Raw genomic sequence first — 18,805 nt, forward strand, 5'->3', positions numbered from 1 at the left:
CAAAATGGTCAAATAGCCATGATTAAATGGTAATAAAAATACATTAAAAGTTAAATTCTTTATTAATATTAATCGTTAATCTCACAAAAATGTGAATAAATAATTTTGTTTTCGTGTTTTTTTTTTCTTCTCATAATATCTTCTCATGAGTTATGTGAGAAACTGTTTCTTACGTTAAAGACACTTAAGTTAGTGAGAATCCTTTCTAATAATAAAGTTTTTTCATACACATAAATTTTGATATTGAATCCAATATGACATGTTTGAAAATTTTAATTTTTTTTTCACTTAAATTAACACATTGATTAATCTGGGGTAACACAATTGGTAAGCGTGCTGTATCCCACGAGAAATTTACGTGAAACAACTTGAAATTAATAATAAAAACTTTGGCACTTTAACCAAAAACAAAAAAAAACTTTGTCACTTCAGGTTCAGAAATGGGTTAATCTCATTTAAATAGATGAGAATTACACACGCACAAAAAAAAAAAAAACACATGTTGATAAATTGTGTTTGCACTTGTGTGTACCCACCAAATCACAAAAGATAATCAGCTTCAAAGCCGGCGTTAATTTTAAATGTGCATATTTAGCAATAAATGATCCTCTAATTCAATACAAAGCCAAAAAGGAAGCTGTTACGTGACTCTCTTTCTCTCTCTCTATGTATTCTTGGTGAAAGGGAAACCCTCCCTATGTATTCTCTTGGAATAGTGATTAAAATGTCACGTTTTGTCAATTTTTTTATCCCAATGTCACGCGAACAATATTTTTTACTAGACTGTCACGTGTCATAATTCGGTACCACTGATAGAGAATTTCGTGGCCAATAATTTTGTGACACGTGGTCATATTGCAGACCTAATTCGCTACCAGTGGTAGCGAATTATGACACGTTAGCTTTTTCCTGCGAAAGTGTGCCACGTGTCAAAAAATCATTCGCAGACATAATATGCTACACAGGGTAGCGAATTACTACCTGCTTGACACGTGTCATTCTTGCTGATTGTGCATTCTGACGTGACATAATTCGCTACACAGTGTAGCGAAATATGCCGCGTGACATTTTGAAAAAATTTACTGTTGGTGTGACAGTCTGGTAAATTTTTTTGCCAGATATGACAAAATGGTCACTCTCCCTATTCTTTTTAGGTATCAAGATTTTAATAAATTTTTAAAGGGTTTATGTTTTCTTATGTTAAATAAGAGAACACTTTTTTTCGATCGGATACATGAACAGTTCCAAATCAACTTTTTACTTCTTCTTTTTTCAATTACAAGTGGATTCCACATTGATAATTATATCTATGGTTAGAGATATGTTTTCTTATGTGACATAAGAAAACATACAACTTTTTTTAATCTAGATTTTGGTAATCTTTCAAATACTGTTGGTGTGGCAGTCTGGTAAATTTTTTTGCCAGATGTGGCAAAATGGTCACTCTCCCTATTCTTTTTAGGTATCAAGATTTTAATAAATTTTTAAAAGGTTTATGTTTTCTTATGTTAAATAAGAGAGCACTTTTTCCGACAGATACATGAACAGTTCCAAATCAACTTTTTACTTCTTCTTTTTTTAATCTAGATTTTGGTAATCTTTCAAATATTTATTAATTATTAATTATTGATTATAGAGAAAGGATATACTTACAACCTATTTTCGTTTACAACATCTTACAATCATATCTTAATCATTAATTTTTGTCAATTTGACAGTTATAATTATTGAGAATTAATAATTAATTAATAAATATGACCTAATAAATTATAATTGTTAAATGAATTCGCTTTTTCTACCGTCAATGTAGATAATTTATCTACATTGAGACCAAAATGATGTCGTTTTGAGGCAAAAATCAAAGTATTTTTGTAATTATAATTTATTTCAGGGTTATAATAATCTTTTTCATTATAATTTTTTAATTTTCAACTCAAAATGACATCGTTTTGGGAGCGAATGTAGATAACTTATCTACATTCACTGAAGAAATATTAAAGACTTGTTAAATTGACAAAAATCAACGATTAAGATATAATTGTAAGAGATTATGAACGAAAATAGATTGTAACTTGTAAGTATAATCTTCCTCTTCATTATAATCAATAAATCGTAAACATATATTATGATTGCACTATTTACCCTAAAGGCAAGGATTACATTTTTAAACATACATTTATTGATTATTAATTGTTGTTAAACTGAGTTTATGACTAATTTATTATAATTCGGATAAAAAATCAATTATTTACAATTAATAATAAATGAAATAACCAATTTATGGAATTAAATTAATTATTTGTTAAACTGATAAAATTAATGACTTATAAATATGAATCAATTAGTTTACCAAAAAAATATATATATATGAATCAATTATTTCACATGACATTATTCCTACTAAGTTAGGATAGAATCTCCCAAACAATAAATATTCTACTAGTAATCAAAATAATAAAGAAAAGCATCTTACAGTAGTTATTAGGAACTCATTACTCACTACACTGGAATTAATATCCTATGTTCATGGTTTTGTAGCCTGTGTTGTGTGCTCGCAATTCAAGACAACTAATTTCAGAGAACCACAACATTTACAATTACATTGGAAGGGAGAAGTGAGCCCGATAACAAGATTAAAAGTTCCGTGCTTTACCCTCTCTCTCAACAACCATCGCAGCAACAGTAACATATGAGACATACCATAATGGACACTCTTAATAAACAAACCCATTAAACCATTATTAAATTGCTTTCCATTCTCGAATCTATGTCCTTTTTTTTTTTTTTTTTATTTATTAAACCAACCCTTCCTCTTCTCTCTCGTTCTCATCATTCAATTCACAAGGTTTCAAATTTTCATTCATGGAGGCCCACCTTCTATTCGCCTCCTCTTAGAAACAAACCCTTTATCCTCTCTTTTCCATCCTTCTCCTCCTTCCCCTTTTTCATTTCAACCTTCATTCCATACCCCATCAATCAAAATCTCTACTTTTCAGAACCCCATTTGGTCTTCTCTTCATTCTATTTGCTATGCAGAGCTCTGTCTGGAAATAAGACAAACACGGAGACTTTGCATGTGTCAGTACTCTGTCCACATCGGTTTCAAAATGATGGCGAATGGAGTCAAGATATTAGCACCTGCATCATAAGCCTCCTGGGGTACTGTATTTTTCTTTTCCCCCTTGAAATTATCATCTAAGTTTTCTACTTAAAACAATTTGAATGTTAAATCTTCACATTAATGAGCATAACTTCTTCTTTTTAGTCAATATTCAGATGCCAATCTTCATTCACACGAAAACAAAAAGAGGTTCTTGAATCACATCACATGTAACGAAACCTTAGCTGATACTCCACATGGATTTTGAGCTTGAGCAATGTATATAACAAAGCTACATTTTGTTGGTAGGCAAAAGCATTTCCTGCTCAGAAATTTTCGGTCTCTACTTCCCATCGTGTCATCCTTATACGGCATTATTGTGATTGTCATCTCAACCATGGCAACCACGATTAAAGGAATCTACAAGAGTTTCAAATACATCACCCGAATATTTGGTAATCTTTGTATCTATTGTACATCATCCTATGAATTTACTTTCCTGTGCTTTTTGTGTTTTGTTATTGTTCAGACTAAGATGGTAAGTGGGTCTTGTTCCAGTTGTGAAGGAGCGTGAGATGGAAATTGGGTACCCGACAGATGTTAAGCATGTGGCTCACATTGGATGGGATGGCCCTCAAGGGACTGGACCCAGTTGGGTATGGAGCATATGGTTCCTGTGCACTTTATCTCTCCATTTATGTTAAACTTTCTAGGATGAAATGTTTCATCATTTTGTCTGTTCTTTTATTGATTTTTTTTTTTCCTCTTTTATGCAGATGAATGATTTTAAAACATCGCCTGATTTTTCAACGTCGCTAGGTAACTTGGATGAACTAAGGGACCCCAATCCTATGGCTCTCACTACATCATGGTCCTCCCAAGGTATGCTTTACTTCTCACTTCTCATATGGCAACATTGATGCCATTAAATATTGATATCATGTATTATTGTGGAAGGGTGCATTCTCCCTAACCTGAATAAAACAAACAGTTAGCCCTTCACGGGTCAACTAGTAAAAAGGGGAATGTGTATTTAATTGTTATTATGTCTCTTGAATATCTTCTAGATAAAATATTGAGGCTTGCAAAAGCTATCTAGATTATTTGCCTCCATACAAAGAGTTTGGCTGTTCTGTCACGAGCAAACTAATCTCCAACAAGGGGAATCTAATGGCTCTTGGCTTTACAATTAACACTGTTTTAAGTGGTCCACACTAGAATTTCTTGAACGAAGTGGTTTAATTGTATCAAATTTAGTGTACCACTGTGCTTGATAAGAAGATGGTTTGTTAGTCTTTAGGTTTTCCATGTGGTAAGCTTCCTCAATGTGATCAAATTAAACCTTAAACAAGAAGAAGATGACAAAACACCACCTAATTCATATTGATTTTAGAGAAAATTAAATGAAGTTGCAAAATCACCATTGATTGTAACTCATAAGAATTATTAAAAAAATTTAACAACTAGGCCTTTCTTGAAGGGGAAAGTATCCACCCCCATGTCATCCCAAGGGTACTACTATATGATGCACTGTGTTCTTGCAAAAAAATATGTTCAATGGTGAGTCTAGTGCCGAGTTTGGAGTATCTGACTCCTGTCACTGCTCACAGTTAAGAAGTGAACTGGAATCAAGGTTGTGATATCCTCTGTTTGAAAGCTGGAACTCTATGCATGGAAGTGGTAGTTGCATTTTCTAAGAATTTAGTTTAAATACAAAATTGTGTTTATAATTGGCAGTTTGTCTTCATGGTCTGAGAGTTCTAATTTTTTCCCTCGTGTTACCTTTGGCTGTAGTCACTGTACAACACCGATTCGCTCTCATGATTATCATAAGTGCAATTATGCAGTTATATGCGAGAATTTAATTGTTTGTGAATTGTGATTATATTTCCTGCCATTTCCAGGGTGAGAATCATGAGCAATAGACACATCATATTTCACATTCTTCAAAATTGTTTGCTGCATGTTGGAATTGTCTGAATGTATATCATATCTTGCTGGGTTACTTAGTGCTATCAATTTATTTATTGTTTGCTTCTATGTTACTTCTTATCTTTCTTAATGACAATTATTCCTTACTTGAAACCTTTGAACAGATTTTGAAGAGTCAACTGGAAGCCAAATGACATCAAGCATTTACAAAGGCATCCCATCTGCAGGGGTTCCTCATGTTCCTAAGAAGCCCAAGCGGAAAAAGACTAAGTCAACTTCCTCTTCTGAGTTGCTATCTGCTTCATCAAGACAGTCAAGAGCAGCAAAGTCAAAGGCTACGTATAGTGAGAGAGACGCAACGCCAATTGCTGAAGTGTAGCAGGTTCCAGATTATAATTTAGTGAGAGAAGAAGATTTGGCATTGTGAATAGAAAAAACCATGCTCTTATCCTAAAACACATTAGGGAAAAACCAAACTACTTGTCTACAGGCTGAGAATAAAACAATGAAAAACCAAAGGTGGTGGTTATTCTGGAGTGATGGAATATGTGATGAGTGTTGGTTTTCTCCGAATTATATGCATTTGTATTGTCAGATTAAAATGAATGGACATGGAAACATGATATACTAATAGATGCCCATTAATTTAACCAGATCACTATGCTAGTAATAGATGATTCTTGAATTATAATGTTATCAGCGCTCTTTTATATAGCTGCAGATTGAAATGCTAGTGGCCAGAGAGTGGAATTTGCAAGTTGTTGGTTTTTATTTTGGCATTTGGAAAAAAAATATGCAATGACCCTGGGCATCCTCTTTGCTCAATGAGATTCATGACTGCACTGGTTGTGATTAATTGTTGAATGAATGAATGTGCATTTCGTTGTATATTCTAGCTTGTTTAGAGCAATCCATTCATAGAACTGAGTCTTTGAACATGCACATAAATCGCCAAAATATGGAATTGCCGTGGCTTTTGCTGTATAACCGAGAAACTATGAGGAACCTGGTAGATTTCATTTGTGCAATCCGGTGTGTTCATGAGGAAAACTGATTAGAATTGCTAATTTCCCCTGTCAAATCTTTGAAAAATACTGATATATTCACTGGCTGATTTATCTACTGAGTTGATATATGATTTTATTTTGGGTTTAGATATATAGGAGATAACTTATCTGAACCTAAAATGATGTTATTTTGAATGGAGAAAAAGATATTTTTATAATTTTAAGTTATTTTAGAGTTATATTAGTTTATATTATTTTAATTTTTTAACTCAAAATAATATTATTTTAAGCTCACTCGAAATAATTTTATTTCCAGTAAATGCGTCTTACTCTAATTTTTTAAAGTACAATAAGATCATGTCTACAGCTACTCGTGCATTCCTCCATAAATTCATTTTGAAATTTGATGTTAGTTAATAATTAGTTCAGACAACGCTTTCTTTCTTTCTTTTGCCGTCATAAATAAAATTTTTTGGAGAAAAAAGTTAAGAGTTGGGTAAGTTCTTTTATTACGAGATGAATGTGTTGCAGCAAGATCAAGCTGCGTTATCTTTAAGACAGCTGGATGCATGAAACCGCGCAGAACCTCGAAATTTTTAAGGCGAAGTTAGTTTTGTTTTTGAGAATTATTTTTTTTATGTTACATAAAAAAAATTATTATTTCCTACGCTCACAGTTTTCAAATGGGTCTTACAAATTTTTTTTTCTCTCACCTTCAATTTTTTTCTTTCTCTTAACTATTGTTTGAGTATGAGATAATACTTCTCTCATGCAACATAAGACAAGTATTACCCTTTGTTTTTACCCTTTTCTTTAAAGAAAGTTATTTCAAAGGATCATTCCCTCTTTGCCTCAGCCCAAAGAAGCAGAAGAAACAGAATATACATATTATTTAAAAGATTCCTAAGACATCTAAAAGGAAGAAGTTGAATATCTTGGCACTAATTTAAAAAGTAAATTCAATTTTTCTTGAAAGAAATCTGGGAAATAATAATAAAAAAGGTAGCCTATTTTGTTTGTTAAAATTTGAGCTACTTATACTATATATCCAAAGGCGTTAATAGCTCTCTGGTTACTTGCAGATCAGAAAATTTGCAGTAACACTTACTTTTATCAGGATCCGATTCCGTATCCTTTTTTTTTTTTTAAATTTCAGGATCCGACTCCGTATCCTACTATAAAATATTTGCCACAAATTTTTTTATCAGCAACACTGACAGCAGAAATGAGAAACCCATATGCAAAAGGGTTATCATGGAGTTCAAAAAACATGTCAAACTCTAATGATGATGAGTTTTTGATAATTTGTATTCGGTTATAGGTTGATACTTTATTTTTATTATTGTATAAAAGAAATGTATTGTCATCCATTTATTTACTAATAAATTTGTATAGAAAAATTATACAAATTTACTGAGTCGTTGATCAAATATTTTTCTGCGCCAGATTTATTTCTTGCTAATCACAGTAATTTTTGTTCCATCTTACTCAAAAGAGTATGCGCAAATAGAAGCCGATGGGAGGGTGTAGGTGTATCACCCTAAGGAAAATTTAAATGGCCATTAGTGGTATATCCCTCCAATTCCATAGCCGACTTAGAGGATGGTGGTTTCATCTTCACTAATTTCATCACTAACATTCTCACTCTCATTTCCTATTATGGAAACCTAGTTTGAGGTTCGGCCTTCTACCATTCACATGCATATATTGTAGGCCAGCTTTTGGGAGTGGATGCTTTCACAATTTCTGGACGCCATCTAACGAATAGGGACACTCGTTGAAGTGTCACTTTCCTTGCTTATTATAATGATTCTATTGTACCTGCATGTGGTTGCGATCTAACATAGAAATTGTAATCTCCCTCCTCATGCTCTAGTTGTACAACATATTAAGTTTCTTTGTACTTAACTTATTTGAATCTTTATTGTAGTTAATTGAATGGTATTGACAAAAATTTGGAAAATTTTTGTGTCATGTCAAAATTTATTGTTTAATTTAATAAAAATTTAAAAAAAAATTATATAACTTAAATTTAATGTTAATATGATTTTTGTCTAGTAAAAAAATTAAGAGGAAGAACTAAAATTTTCAGAAAGAAATGCTTAAGATAATATTATCGAGAATTTAGAAGTGAAGGTTTCTAACTACTTCGGAGAGGAGGAGGAGGTCTTGAAGATTGACGAATCCTTCCACTTGTAAAAGGAGTTTTGTTTCTGTTACTATTATGGGTGCAATTATGATTTTTATATGGAGTTTTCATTTTAATTCTCGAATGAATAGCTAAACCCTATAGCTAAAACTATGGTGGATTGTGTAATTGATTATTGATATTTATATAATTTCAATAGAACTCGGTAGTTTTTTTGTTTTTTGTTTATGTTGGTTTGTTTTATTATGCTAATTGCATGTTAAGATTTGATCTTCCTTAAAATGTGTTGGTTGTATTAAGAATTCAAGTATGAGTGGTAAAAAAATCCTACGTCAAGAAGAAATGGACTAAGCAGGGAACAACATATAAGTAAAAAGATCCATAAACTTAATGTCTTAAGGTTTTTGGTTAATATATGGTGTCGAAGTCTCTTGTTGTAATTTTGTTGCTTAGATTCATTTGATGTGTGAATGAAAGTCTCCCCTAATTAGGACCTCCATAACTGTTGCCCAACAATGGAGTCAATTGTAGGACTCATCCTTGTGGAGAAGATTATTGAAAATTTAAGTATAAGTGATAAAAAAAATTCATATTGGGGGAGGAATGAGCTTAAACATAGTACATATAAATGAAAGAATCCATAAAATCAATGACTTAATTTTTTTGGTTGAGATATAATATTGGATCTGTTATCGTGGGTTTGTTGTGTAGGCTCATCAATTATAATTGTTGAATGACCAAATCTGAATTTTTTCGGTCAATTGGATTAACTAATCAGGTTAATATTAACTTGTTTGATCTCAATATTTTTCTAAACTAATTTCTTATAATTGACCATATAGGAGATTTTGATTAGGGGATATATTATAAGTAAACGGAATAGCATTGATTGATAATAGAATTAACAGATAATTCCCTTATGAAAAATTAACTACTAAATTATAAAAAATTGGGAATTATATACTTAAACATAAGTGAATTAAACCTTCGTCCTAGACATCCGCAATAGATAACTCTTTTCATTACTTATAAATCTTTGACTATTTAGTTGCTTTCAAATTAATTGCACAAGTATTTCTAACTCAATTGTCTAAGAGTCTTGCAAATCTAACAATTATTGATTAATGTATGAGAGAATGATATTTGGTACTCCAGTTATATATTACTCATATAAGGTGCATTTACGTTAAGTATATTTTTATTCGTGTCAATATAGCTTCTGTAATTATTTGGACACAAAAGATGGTTGCTTAATTGGCCAAATTAAAGTACTTTCTTGTCCGTACAAAATTACCCCGCACTAGCAACTGTGTAGCTATTAGTTAATATAAACTCTCATATTGCTTTGGACTACAAAGATGGGTGGAGTGCTAGAATCACTCTGTTCAATTGGAAGCAAATTAATTTTGAGAATTTGTTTGCTTCACGGAAATTCAAGAAAAATGGAACAATGAATTTCCAGGAATGAACTTGTAGATATATAGTTGAAGACAATGGAACAAACCCGAAGGTGCACAGGAATCAACAAAATCAATTTTCCTTGACAAAATAACAGACACCGAAACAGAAATGTTGGTCATATATAGTTTTGGCTTTTCTAACGCGTGAATCAAATACTCGACGATTAGGATGCCATTGTCAAGAAACAATTCATGTAGACATTTTATGTATCTGCCTGAAAATCAAAATTCAAATTATGAATTAATTTTCTTTAGGTAATATTGTTAATAAGTTAATTCATTTATTTAGGCATTTAGTCTTTTTTCTGCACATGAAGTTTCTGACTTATGATATGATTGATGCTATTGAACTCACTAAAAAGTTTGAGGCTCGTTACTGCTTTTACTTTCTGAATCTGTGCATCAAATTAATGATAAAAAAAAATGAATGGTTTAAAATTTATTTTGGAGCACCTACTCAACTTACAAAGTGGACCATTTGATTTCCATATTTAAGATCTATTATGATATCCAATTACAAAGCATTGAAGTTGAGTGCCAGAAGATGGTTCGTAGGAATATAAATGCATAACTACACCATTGAAGCCAGAAGCAAAATTTATCTTATCCCTAAAGATTCTTCCCAAGGATTTTCCTCTCAAAAGTGCATCCAATTAATTGAAGCATGGGTTAATCAATGCATGGAATTGAGGGGACAATATTTGTAAGACTAAATTAAAGCTACCATATGGAGCAGCAATGTATTATGTGTAGAGTTAAGAAGAAACTGAGTAAATGGCTGGTTGTTTTGTGAATACGAGAACAAATTTTGGAGTGAGAGTACTTCTCGCTCTTATTAATGGTTCCTCCAATGCTGGCTCATGAGGCTTCAATATTCTATTTCTGTACCAACCACATTAAACATATCAAAAACTATGTAGTATCGTTGTATTGTGATTCAGTAGCAGAAATAAATAATTCAAAGGGGTATTAGACACAAACATGAGCTGGGGACAGGGTTAAAAAATATACTCCAATGTGAACTAGATGCAATTGACATCCCAGATATGTAGCTCACTTCACCAAAATTTTCCATTTTGTAGTACGATCTAGGCATGTGTAGGTTTACAAAAAAAAAAAAAAAAACGTGGAAACAGAGAACCTACATATTCGTAGATGTAGGTCCCATGATCAAGCCAATCAGCAGAGACATACCTAAAAGGCAACACGCAATTGGAGAACATTAATTAAGTTGTTCAACCAATTAAATTTTTTGTTGATTTTGCTCTACATTTATTCGTTCCCTCAAGCCTCATGTATCTTATTCTTCCAGAAAGATTTAGTGGGCAAGACATGCCATTAATGATTATTAGCCCATTTTAAAATCCACTGCCACAGCAACCCGTGATTCAGAGTAGCTGTGTACGGACGAAATTAACACAGATTTGTTCCTCATCTCTGAATACACCAATGCTTTTCCCAATCAATATTACTTACAAGATTTATGTCTAGAATAGGAGAGCCTTGATATATCTATCGACCGGTAGTAATAGTAAAGATGACCGAGAAAATAGATATAACCAAGGAGTGCGAAATATAATTAAGGAATTACAATTTGATGATCAATGTACTCCTTAATTGATGAAATTCTTTTCCGGGTCCATACTTAATAAGTTTTTAGTATTTTTATTTTTCATATTATGTAGAGTTTCAATATCAAGGAGTGCGAAATTTGATCCTTGCGAATTAAAAAAAAAATCGTTTTTGTTTTATAGCTAAGGACTTTTCTCACACCCTTCCATTTGGAGTATGTTAATAAGGCAAAACGACCGTACTACGGTTAAATTTTAAATGTATCTCTAGACGATGATACATTTGAAAAGAATGGTCAATGTAGAGCAGTCAACCACGTAAGGTTGACTGACGTGTTCAGTCCCGCCAAGTAGCAAGACGGCACTGCATGCCACGTCTGCCACCCCTGCTGTCTCGCCAAGCCACCTGACGCGTTGCAGACCCGTCAATGTGCAAGCCGGCAGTTATCCCGCCAGGTAGAATGACGCGATCCAGTCAGCATGGAAGCCGTCCACCATTGTGACGTGAATGGCTGGAATGGCTACCCAATCAGCTTAATCCCGTCAACCATCTTGACGGGTTATGACTGGAATGGCTGGAGATTAAAGCAAGATACCAAATGGAGTTAAGGGAACTCAAGGATCAACAGTTTGGGCTAACAGCTAAATCTTCATATTGTAGTGACAGAGAGCACAAAACAGAAGATGAAGTTAAGCCACCTTCACTGACAGAAACATTAAATAGATTAACAGATTGCTTGTATCCCTTCCCAATTATCATGTTTTTATCCCTTCCCAATTATCTTGTTTTCTCCTTGTATCCAAAAAAAAAAAAGTTAACGCTGTTCTGTTCAAATAAATAGATTAAAAAAAAAAAAACTACCAAAAAAATTATAGATGAAAAATCATGAATTTAAAGTTTAACAATAAGGTTGATAAACGTTATTGTTAGCACAATAAATTGATATATAGTATATTCTTTAGAACGTTATCTTGGTAACTTACATCCACTTCATCGAACGTTATCTTGGATAACTTACACGCCTCAATTATCAAATTCACGATCATTAATATCCTTTAACCAAAATCTGATTTTTATTTTATTTTTTAAATAAATTAACACTGCAGTGTATGTTGATGCTTTTTTTGGGGGGGCATAGGATTATAACTAGTAGTAGTTTTTCATGTGAATAAGTTGAAATTCCTAAGAAAAAGGGTGGGCAGGATGTAGAAATCAGATAGTATCTATAAGGTGGATTTATATATATAATCTACAAAAGAATCCAATGAGTGCTCTTATGGACATGAGGATGGTTACTTGAATCACAGTTCCAGTTGTTAGGAACGTGTTTCAAGTGAATCCTATTATTGCCTCCTTTTAATGTTTCTGTCAATGAAGGTGGCTTAACTTCATCTTCTGTTTTGTGCTCTCTGTCACTACAATAGGAAGATTTAGCTGTTAGCCCAAACTGTTGATCCTTGAGTTCCCTTAACTCCATTTGGTATCTTGCTTTAATCTCCAGCCATAACCCGTCAAGATGGTTGACGGGATTAAGCTGATTGGGTAGCCATTCCAGCCATTCACGTCACAATGGTGGACGGCTTCCATGCTGACTGGATCGCGTCATTCTACCTGGCGGGATAACTGCCGGCTTGCACATTGACGGGTCTGCAACGCGTCAGGTGGCTTGGCGGGACAGCAGGGGTGGCAGACGTGGCATGCAGTGCCGTCTTGCTACTTGGCGGGACTGAACACGTCAGTCAACCTTACGTGGTTGACTGCTCTACATTGGCCATTCTTTTCAAATGTATCATCGTCTGGAGATACATTTAAAATTTAACCGTAGTACGGTCGTTTTGCCATGTTAATAATCATAATTCTTCAAATTACAATGGACTATGCTGTAAAATCACAAAAAAGTTATATCTTAAAGATTGAACTATTTGTGTAATACCTTTTGTGTGATTATATAACGTACATTTGGAGTGTGGCAACTCACAAAAATTCCTTGCTAAGGATGTTGTTGCTAAAATATTGGAACATTCAAAGGAACCTGAGCAGGGTGTATTGTTACTAGTTATATGTAAGTTGTAACTATATACATCTCTTTTACAGTACCCAAAATTACCTTGCTATTTTCTACTTATAGCAAGGTATGCATTATCTCTTTATACTTATAGGTATACATATTCTACGTACATCTCTGAGCAGGAAGATTGTGTAATAACAACTTATATAGTTATCCTTCCTCTATCCTACCACAAACAACCAGAAGGCTACATGTATGTTACTAACATAGGAATCTCTACTTAAGGGTTTTAATGCAGAATGTCTCCTTCTAATGAATTATCTCAATCAGTGCAAGTTACAGGCTTAGGTCAAATCATTCCTACTTAGAGAAATCACTGAAGCACCACCACCTACAACTCAGTGTAGCTCTTTTTCCAGTTCTCCATAAATAAAGGAGTTACAATTAAGTTTGTCGCTGGAATATATATGATTCAAAAACCACTGATCATCACGGGAAAGAAAGAGGAACAAGGTAGACCAAAGTTGCAAAGAGCAAGAGGTGATTTGATGTAATGGGAATTGAAGTAAATTGTCTATTGACATTTTGAACTCTCACCAAAAACAATCCCAATAAAAATCCATGTTGCAACCATACACTGAATTACAACAACTCTTCTCTCATGCAGGATTCCTGCAGAAGTTTATGCATTTTTAGTATATCTTAGTCTCCTTTCTTGCTTCATTTTTGTGGCATGACATGCATTAACATCTCTTGCATTTTGATAAGCTATTCAATCAAGCTTCACTTCCAAAACATCTTTCTACTTCATATCTACATCAGAAACAAACCCACATAACCAAATGAAATAGCTATGAACTCCCTGTACCTAAAAAATACTGAACAACTGAGAACGGCCATAGGCATGAAAATGGATCAATCAGCCACATTTAATCAATACACATCAAGACTAACGAAAATTATAGTATCTCCTTCTGGATTCGGATTCCTTTCTCTGTAAGGATGAGTTAAAGAGAGAAAAGAAAGAATATTTGTGGGTCCCACATGCTTTCTTTTCTTTTCTTTTTTGTTTTATGATAACTGCACCATTGCGATACTTCATGGGATCTGAGACTAATTCTCGATCTTCAATATTAAATATGGATAGAGCTATACTAATATGAAGAATACATTAATGGGCCAACGAGTATAATGTAAAATGCTAAATGAAATACCTAAAACATGAAGTAGATATTGCTTATCTAATAATTCTTCGGGGAACAAATCCACCTCCTTCTCCAGTTCTTGTCCATGAAGTTTGTTAGAAATCATGCTTTAGAAACTGCAATATTTTTAATTATTTAGGAGTCAGTTTTTATTTCTATTTTAATGAGTTGTTAAATAGTGAGCAGTTACTTTTCTGCTTTAATGGGTAGTTATGAGGTGAGCAGTTTTCTTTTCTATTGATGGGAAGTTATGTAGTCGTGAGCAGTTTCTTTTTATTATTTTTCTTTATAAGTTGTATTGTTATGCATCAATAAACCAGTACTTCATTTCTCAATTATATTTTTCATCTCCAAAACCAACAATCGATATCAGAGCCCTTTTCTTACGGGACCTGTAGAATGGATTCTGAAACAAGTTTTTCCCAAGCAGCTCTTCCAGTTTTCAATGGGGAAAACTATGATCTTTGGGCCGTCAAAATGGAGGCTTACCTAGAGGCTTTGGATCTTTGGGAAGCTGTAGAAGAGGATTATGAAGTCCTTCCTCCACCGGACAATCCCACCATGGCCCAGATCAAGAATCATAAGGAGAAAAAAAACCGAAAAGCAAAGGCAAAATCATGCCTTTTTGCTGGTATCTCCACAACCATCTTTACTAGGGTCATGACTCTCAAATCGGAAAAAACAATTTGGGACTATCTACTGGAGATGAAAGAATTCGAAGCATGCAAGTGCTTAACTTAATGAGGGAATTTGAGATTCAAAGGATGAAAGAGTCTGAAACAATCAAGGAATACTCAGACACATTGTTGGGCATTGCCAACAAGATAAAGTTACTGGGCGGTAATTTTGCAGATTCCAGAATTGTTGAGAAAATTCTGGTAACAGTGCCAGAGAGGTACGAAGCATCTATTGCTTCGTTGGAGAACACAAAAGATCTGTCTAAAATTACTTTTGCAGAAGTGCTACATGCTCTCCAAGCCCAAGAGCAACGAAGATTGATGAGGGAAGATCATGCTGTTGAAGGTGCTCTTCTAGCCAAGAGCCAACAAACTAATTACAACAAAGGAAAGGGTGAAAAGAAAAGTTACCCACCTTGTCAGCATTGTGGCAAAATGGGTCACCCTCTATTCAGATGTTGGCAGAGACCTGATGCTAAATGCATCAAGTGCAATCAAATGGGGCATGAAGCAGTCATATGCAAGAGCAAAAATCAACAGCAAGAGGAAGAAGCTAAGGTTGCTGATCAAGAGGAGGAGGAGGAGGATCAACTCTTTGTGGAAACGTGTTTTGCAAGCAGCAGAGAGAGTGAGAGTTGGCTGATTGACAGTGGCTGCACAAATCATATGATCAATGACAGGGAGCTTTTCAAAAATTTAAAGCCAACCAATATCACCAAAATCAGAATAGGCAATGGTGATTATATTTCAGTCAAAGGAAAGGGGACTGTTGCAATATTAACAAGTTGCTCAGGTACAAAGTTTATTCCTGATGTCCTTTTTGTACCCGAAATTCAACAAAATCTGTTGAGTGTTGGCCAATTGATTGAAAAAGGATTCAAAGTGCTTTTCGAAAATAGAGTTTGTCTCATTCACGATGAGAATGGAAAGGAAATCATCAAAGCAAAAATGAGAGGCAAGAGTTTCTCATTTGAACCAATCAAGGAGGAGCAAGTTGCACCAATCAAGGAGGAGCAAGCTGTTGTTTCCACAGAGGAGAATGTGACTGAGACTTGGCACAAGAGACTAGGCCATTGTCACCTCTCAAATATGTTGTTGATGAAGAAGGAACTGTCAAATGATTTACCAACCTTTGCAGATTATTTACCAACCTTTGCAAATTGTAATGCCTTTCAATTTGGCAAACAAAACAGAAATTCATTTCCTAAGTCAAGTTGGAGAGCCTCCAATAAGCTGCAGTTGATCCACTCAGATGTTTATTTTCATGAAGATAAGAAGTGGAACTGGAAACAAGCACAAGAGGCATCCATGAGTAAGCAGAAATCAAGTCCTCTCATCCAAATAAGCAAAGAGCAAGGAGTGGAACATTGGCAAGAAGAGTTAGAAGATGACCCACCAGACCCACCAATTCGTGGAACAAGGTTGCTGTCCAATATTTATCAAAAAAGAAATGTAGCCATTTGTGCACCTGCAAGCAAATTTGAAAATCTAAGGAAGAAGATTGGTGTTTGCAGCTCCAAAAGCAAGGAGGAGTGTTAGAAATCATGCTTTAGAAACTGCAATATTTTTAATTATTTAGGAGTCAGTTTTTATTTCTGTGTTAATGAGTTGTTAAGTAGTGAGCAGTTACTTTTCTGCTTTAATGAGTAGTTATGAGGTGAGCAGTTTTCTTTTCTATTGATGGGAAGTTATGTAGTCGTGAGCAGTTTCTTTTTATTATTTTTCTTTATAAGTTGTATTGTTATTTCTAAAGCTCTGATACCAATTGTTGGTTTTGGAGATGAGGTACAATTTTATTGATGCATAACAATACAACTTATAAAGAAAAATAATAAAAAGAAACTGCTCACGACTACATAACTTCCCATCAATAGAAAAGAAAACTGCTCACCTCATAACTACCCATTAAAGCAGAAAAGTAACTGCTCACTACTTAACAACTCATTAAAGCAGAAATACAAACTGACTCCTAAATAATTAAAAATATTGCAGTTTCTAAAGCATGATTTCTAACAGTTCGCGCCACCCTTAACCCCACAAACGCACACCCCATCATCACTGCCCTGTACGCATTGTGTCGTTTTGAGTTCGCACTTTTCACATGAATTAGAAATGTACAAAGTTAAAATCATATAATTGGAAAACATACGCTCATTATCTTAAGATTTTGAGTCGGCATTGAGCCCATTTATTCTGGTCAGTATATTCCTTACTTGAAGATTACGTAAGTGAAAAAAAAATCCATAAACATCAACTATATATATTCGTAATCTGAGGTTCCAACCTGAATTGGTACTTCTATTTCGAAGTGATATTTAATGGCATATGAATAATTGTGCAAGACAATGTAAAGATAGACCAACGCGCAATGTTGTTAAAATCGATATTCTAAGTAAAATCGGAAAGATACTAAAAAAATCATAAAACGTAAAATTGTAATATACAAAAATCGTAAAAATGTAAAAAGGTTTGGAATATCGGTAAAATCGTTTTGATGAAGATTTTTTTTTGTAAAAACACAAAATCAAGATGATAAATCGAGATTTTAAGAATCATACATGTGAGTATTAATATATTTAATCGGTCGGTCTAATCGATCAATCTTTTAGTATTATAAAGATAGACCATGTGTGAAGTTGATATATGCTTATTATTGTAGTGACTTCGGCAAGTGCATCGGTCGTAAAAGTAAAAAAGTGTACTGAGTATGAGATTGTTCCCACGAGAATTGGTTTTCAAGCACTAATTCACTAACAACGTTTTAATTGGACAATCGAATTTGAGATGAAAAGAAAGAAAATCAAGAACAAGCAATATGCAATTTCAGAATTTAAAGCAAGCAAAGAAAAAGAATTTGATTTTGAAAATCAAGAAAGAGCGTAGTTAAGGTTTCGATTTTTCCCACTATCATTTTTATGTTATGGATTAAACAATTAAATAACTTCCCTTAATATAATGCCAATTGATTCCTCTAAAGTAATTAAGGTTCAATCCCTTGTTACCTTAATTCTATGTAATCTCGAAAGAATCCTAGTTCCCCGGTTGTTTCCCAAGAAAACATGCATTAACAACAAGAATCCAAAGATTGCATAATTACCCTATGTCTATCCCTAGATCACAAGGGTTATGATGAATTTATCAAATCAGGATTCATGCACCAACATCCTTATTGTCATACAATTCCCCTGAATCAATCTACAAGGAGCAAACTCATATAAAGCATTAAACATAGATAAATTCATTCAATTAAAAAATGGAAATTTACAAAGAGAATTTAATCCATAAACATAATAATTCAATTGGGTTTCATCTATCCTTAACTACATAAAAATCTAGCCTAACATAGCTAAATCAAAGACAAGAGAAAGTAAAGAAAATCTCCCAAACTCCATTGATGTGATGGCATGAAGAATCCTCAAAATCCCTAGCTTGTTCTTGAATGCAAACAGCTCTCGATGCTCCAAAACTTGAAAGACGTGTTTCTCTCTCCAAAGTATGATTTGCTCTTCTCAATTGTTCAAAAGCTTCTTTGTTTCTGAATGAGCCCCTTATTTATAGTACTGAAAGCATATCTTTTAATTTCCTATAATATTTTCAATGGAATCTTTTCTATAATCTCCAATAATATCTTTAATCAAATCTTTAAAATCTTCTATTTTATATTTAAAGGAAACAATTTCTTTAAAAATATTAAA

General features: G+C 33.5%; 1 protein-coding gene across 1 annotated transcript; it reads left to right on the forward strand.

Moving 5' to 3' along the window:
* Nucleotides 1-3,450: 3,450 nt before the first annotated feature.
* On the forward strand, nt 3,451-5,558 carry LOC133318564 (CRIB domain-containing protein RIC10). Its single transcript, XM_061520575.1, has 4 exons — nt 3,451-3,555; nt 3,659-3,756; nt 3,877-3,982; nt 5,197-5,558. Exons 1-4 carry the CDS (start codon nt 3,498-3,500, stop codon nt 5,409-5,411), a joined length of 477 nt encoding a protein of 158 aa, XP_061376559.1. The 5' UTR covers nt 3,451-3,497; the 3' UTR covers nt 5,412-5,558.
* The last annotated feature ends 13,247 nt before the right edge of the window (nt 5,559-18,805 follow it).

This window comes from Gastrolobium bilobum, unplaced genomic scaffold (genome assembly GCF_033153095.1).
Source record: "Gastrolobium bilobum isolate Gb01-03AN ecotype WA unplaced genomic scaffold, APGP_CSIRO_Gbil_v1 utg889, whole genome shotgun sequence".
Taxonomy (NCBI): Eukaryota; Viridiplantae; Streptophyta; class Magnoliopsida; order Fabales; family Fabaceae; genus Gastrolobium; species Gastrolobium bilobum.

Bases quoted from the DNA above. Each gene is read 5' to 3' on its own strand.
- LOC133318564 (XM_061520575.1), top strand. From the start codon at position 3,498: ATGGCAACCACGATTAAAGGAATCTACAAGAGTTTCAAATACATCACC. The intron at 3,556-3,658 runs GTAATCTTTGTA...GTCTTGTTCCAG, and splicing joins ATACATCACCCGAATATTTG to TTGTGAAGGAGCGTGAGATG. The intron at 3,757-3,876 runs GTATGGAGCATA...TCTTTTATGCAG, and splicing joins AAGGGACTGGACCCAGTTGG to ATGAATGATTTTAAAACATC.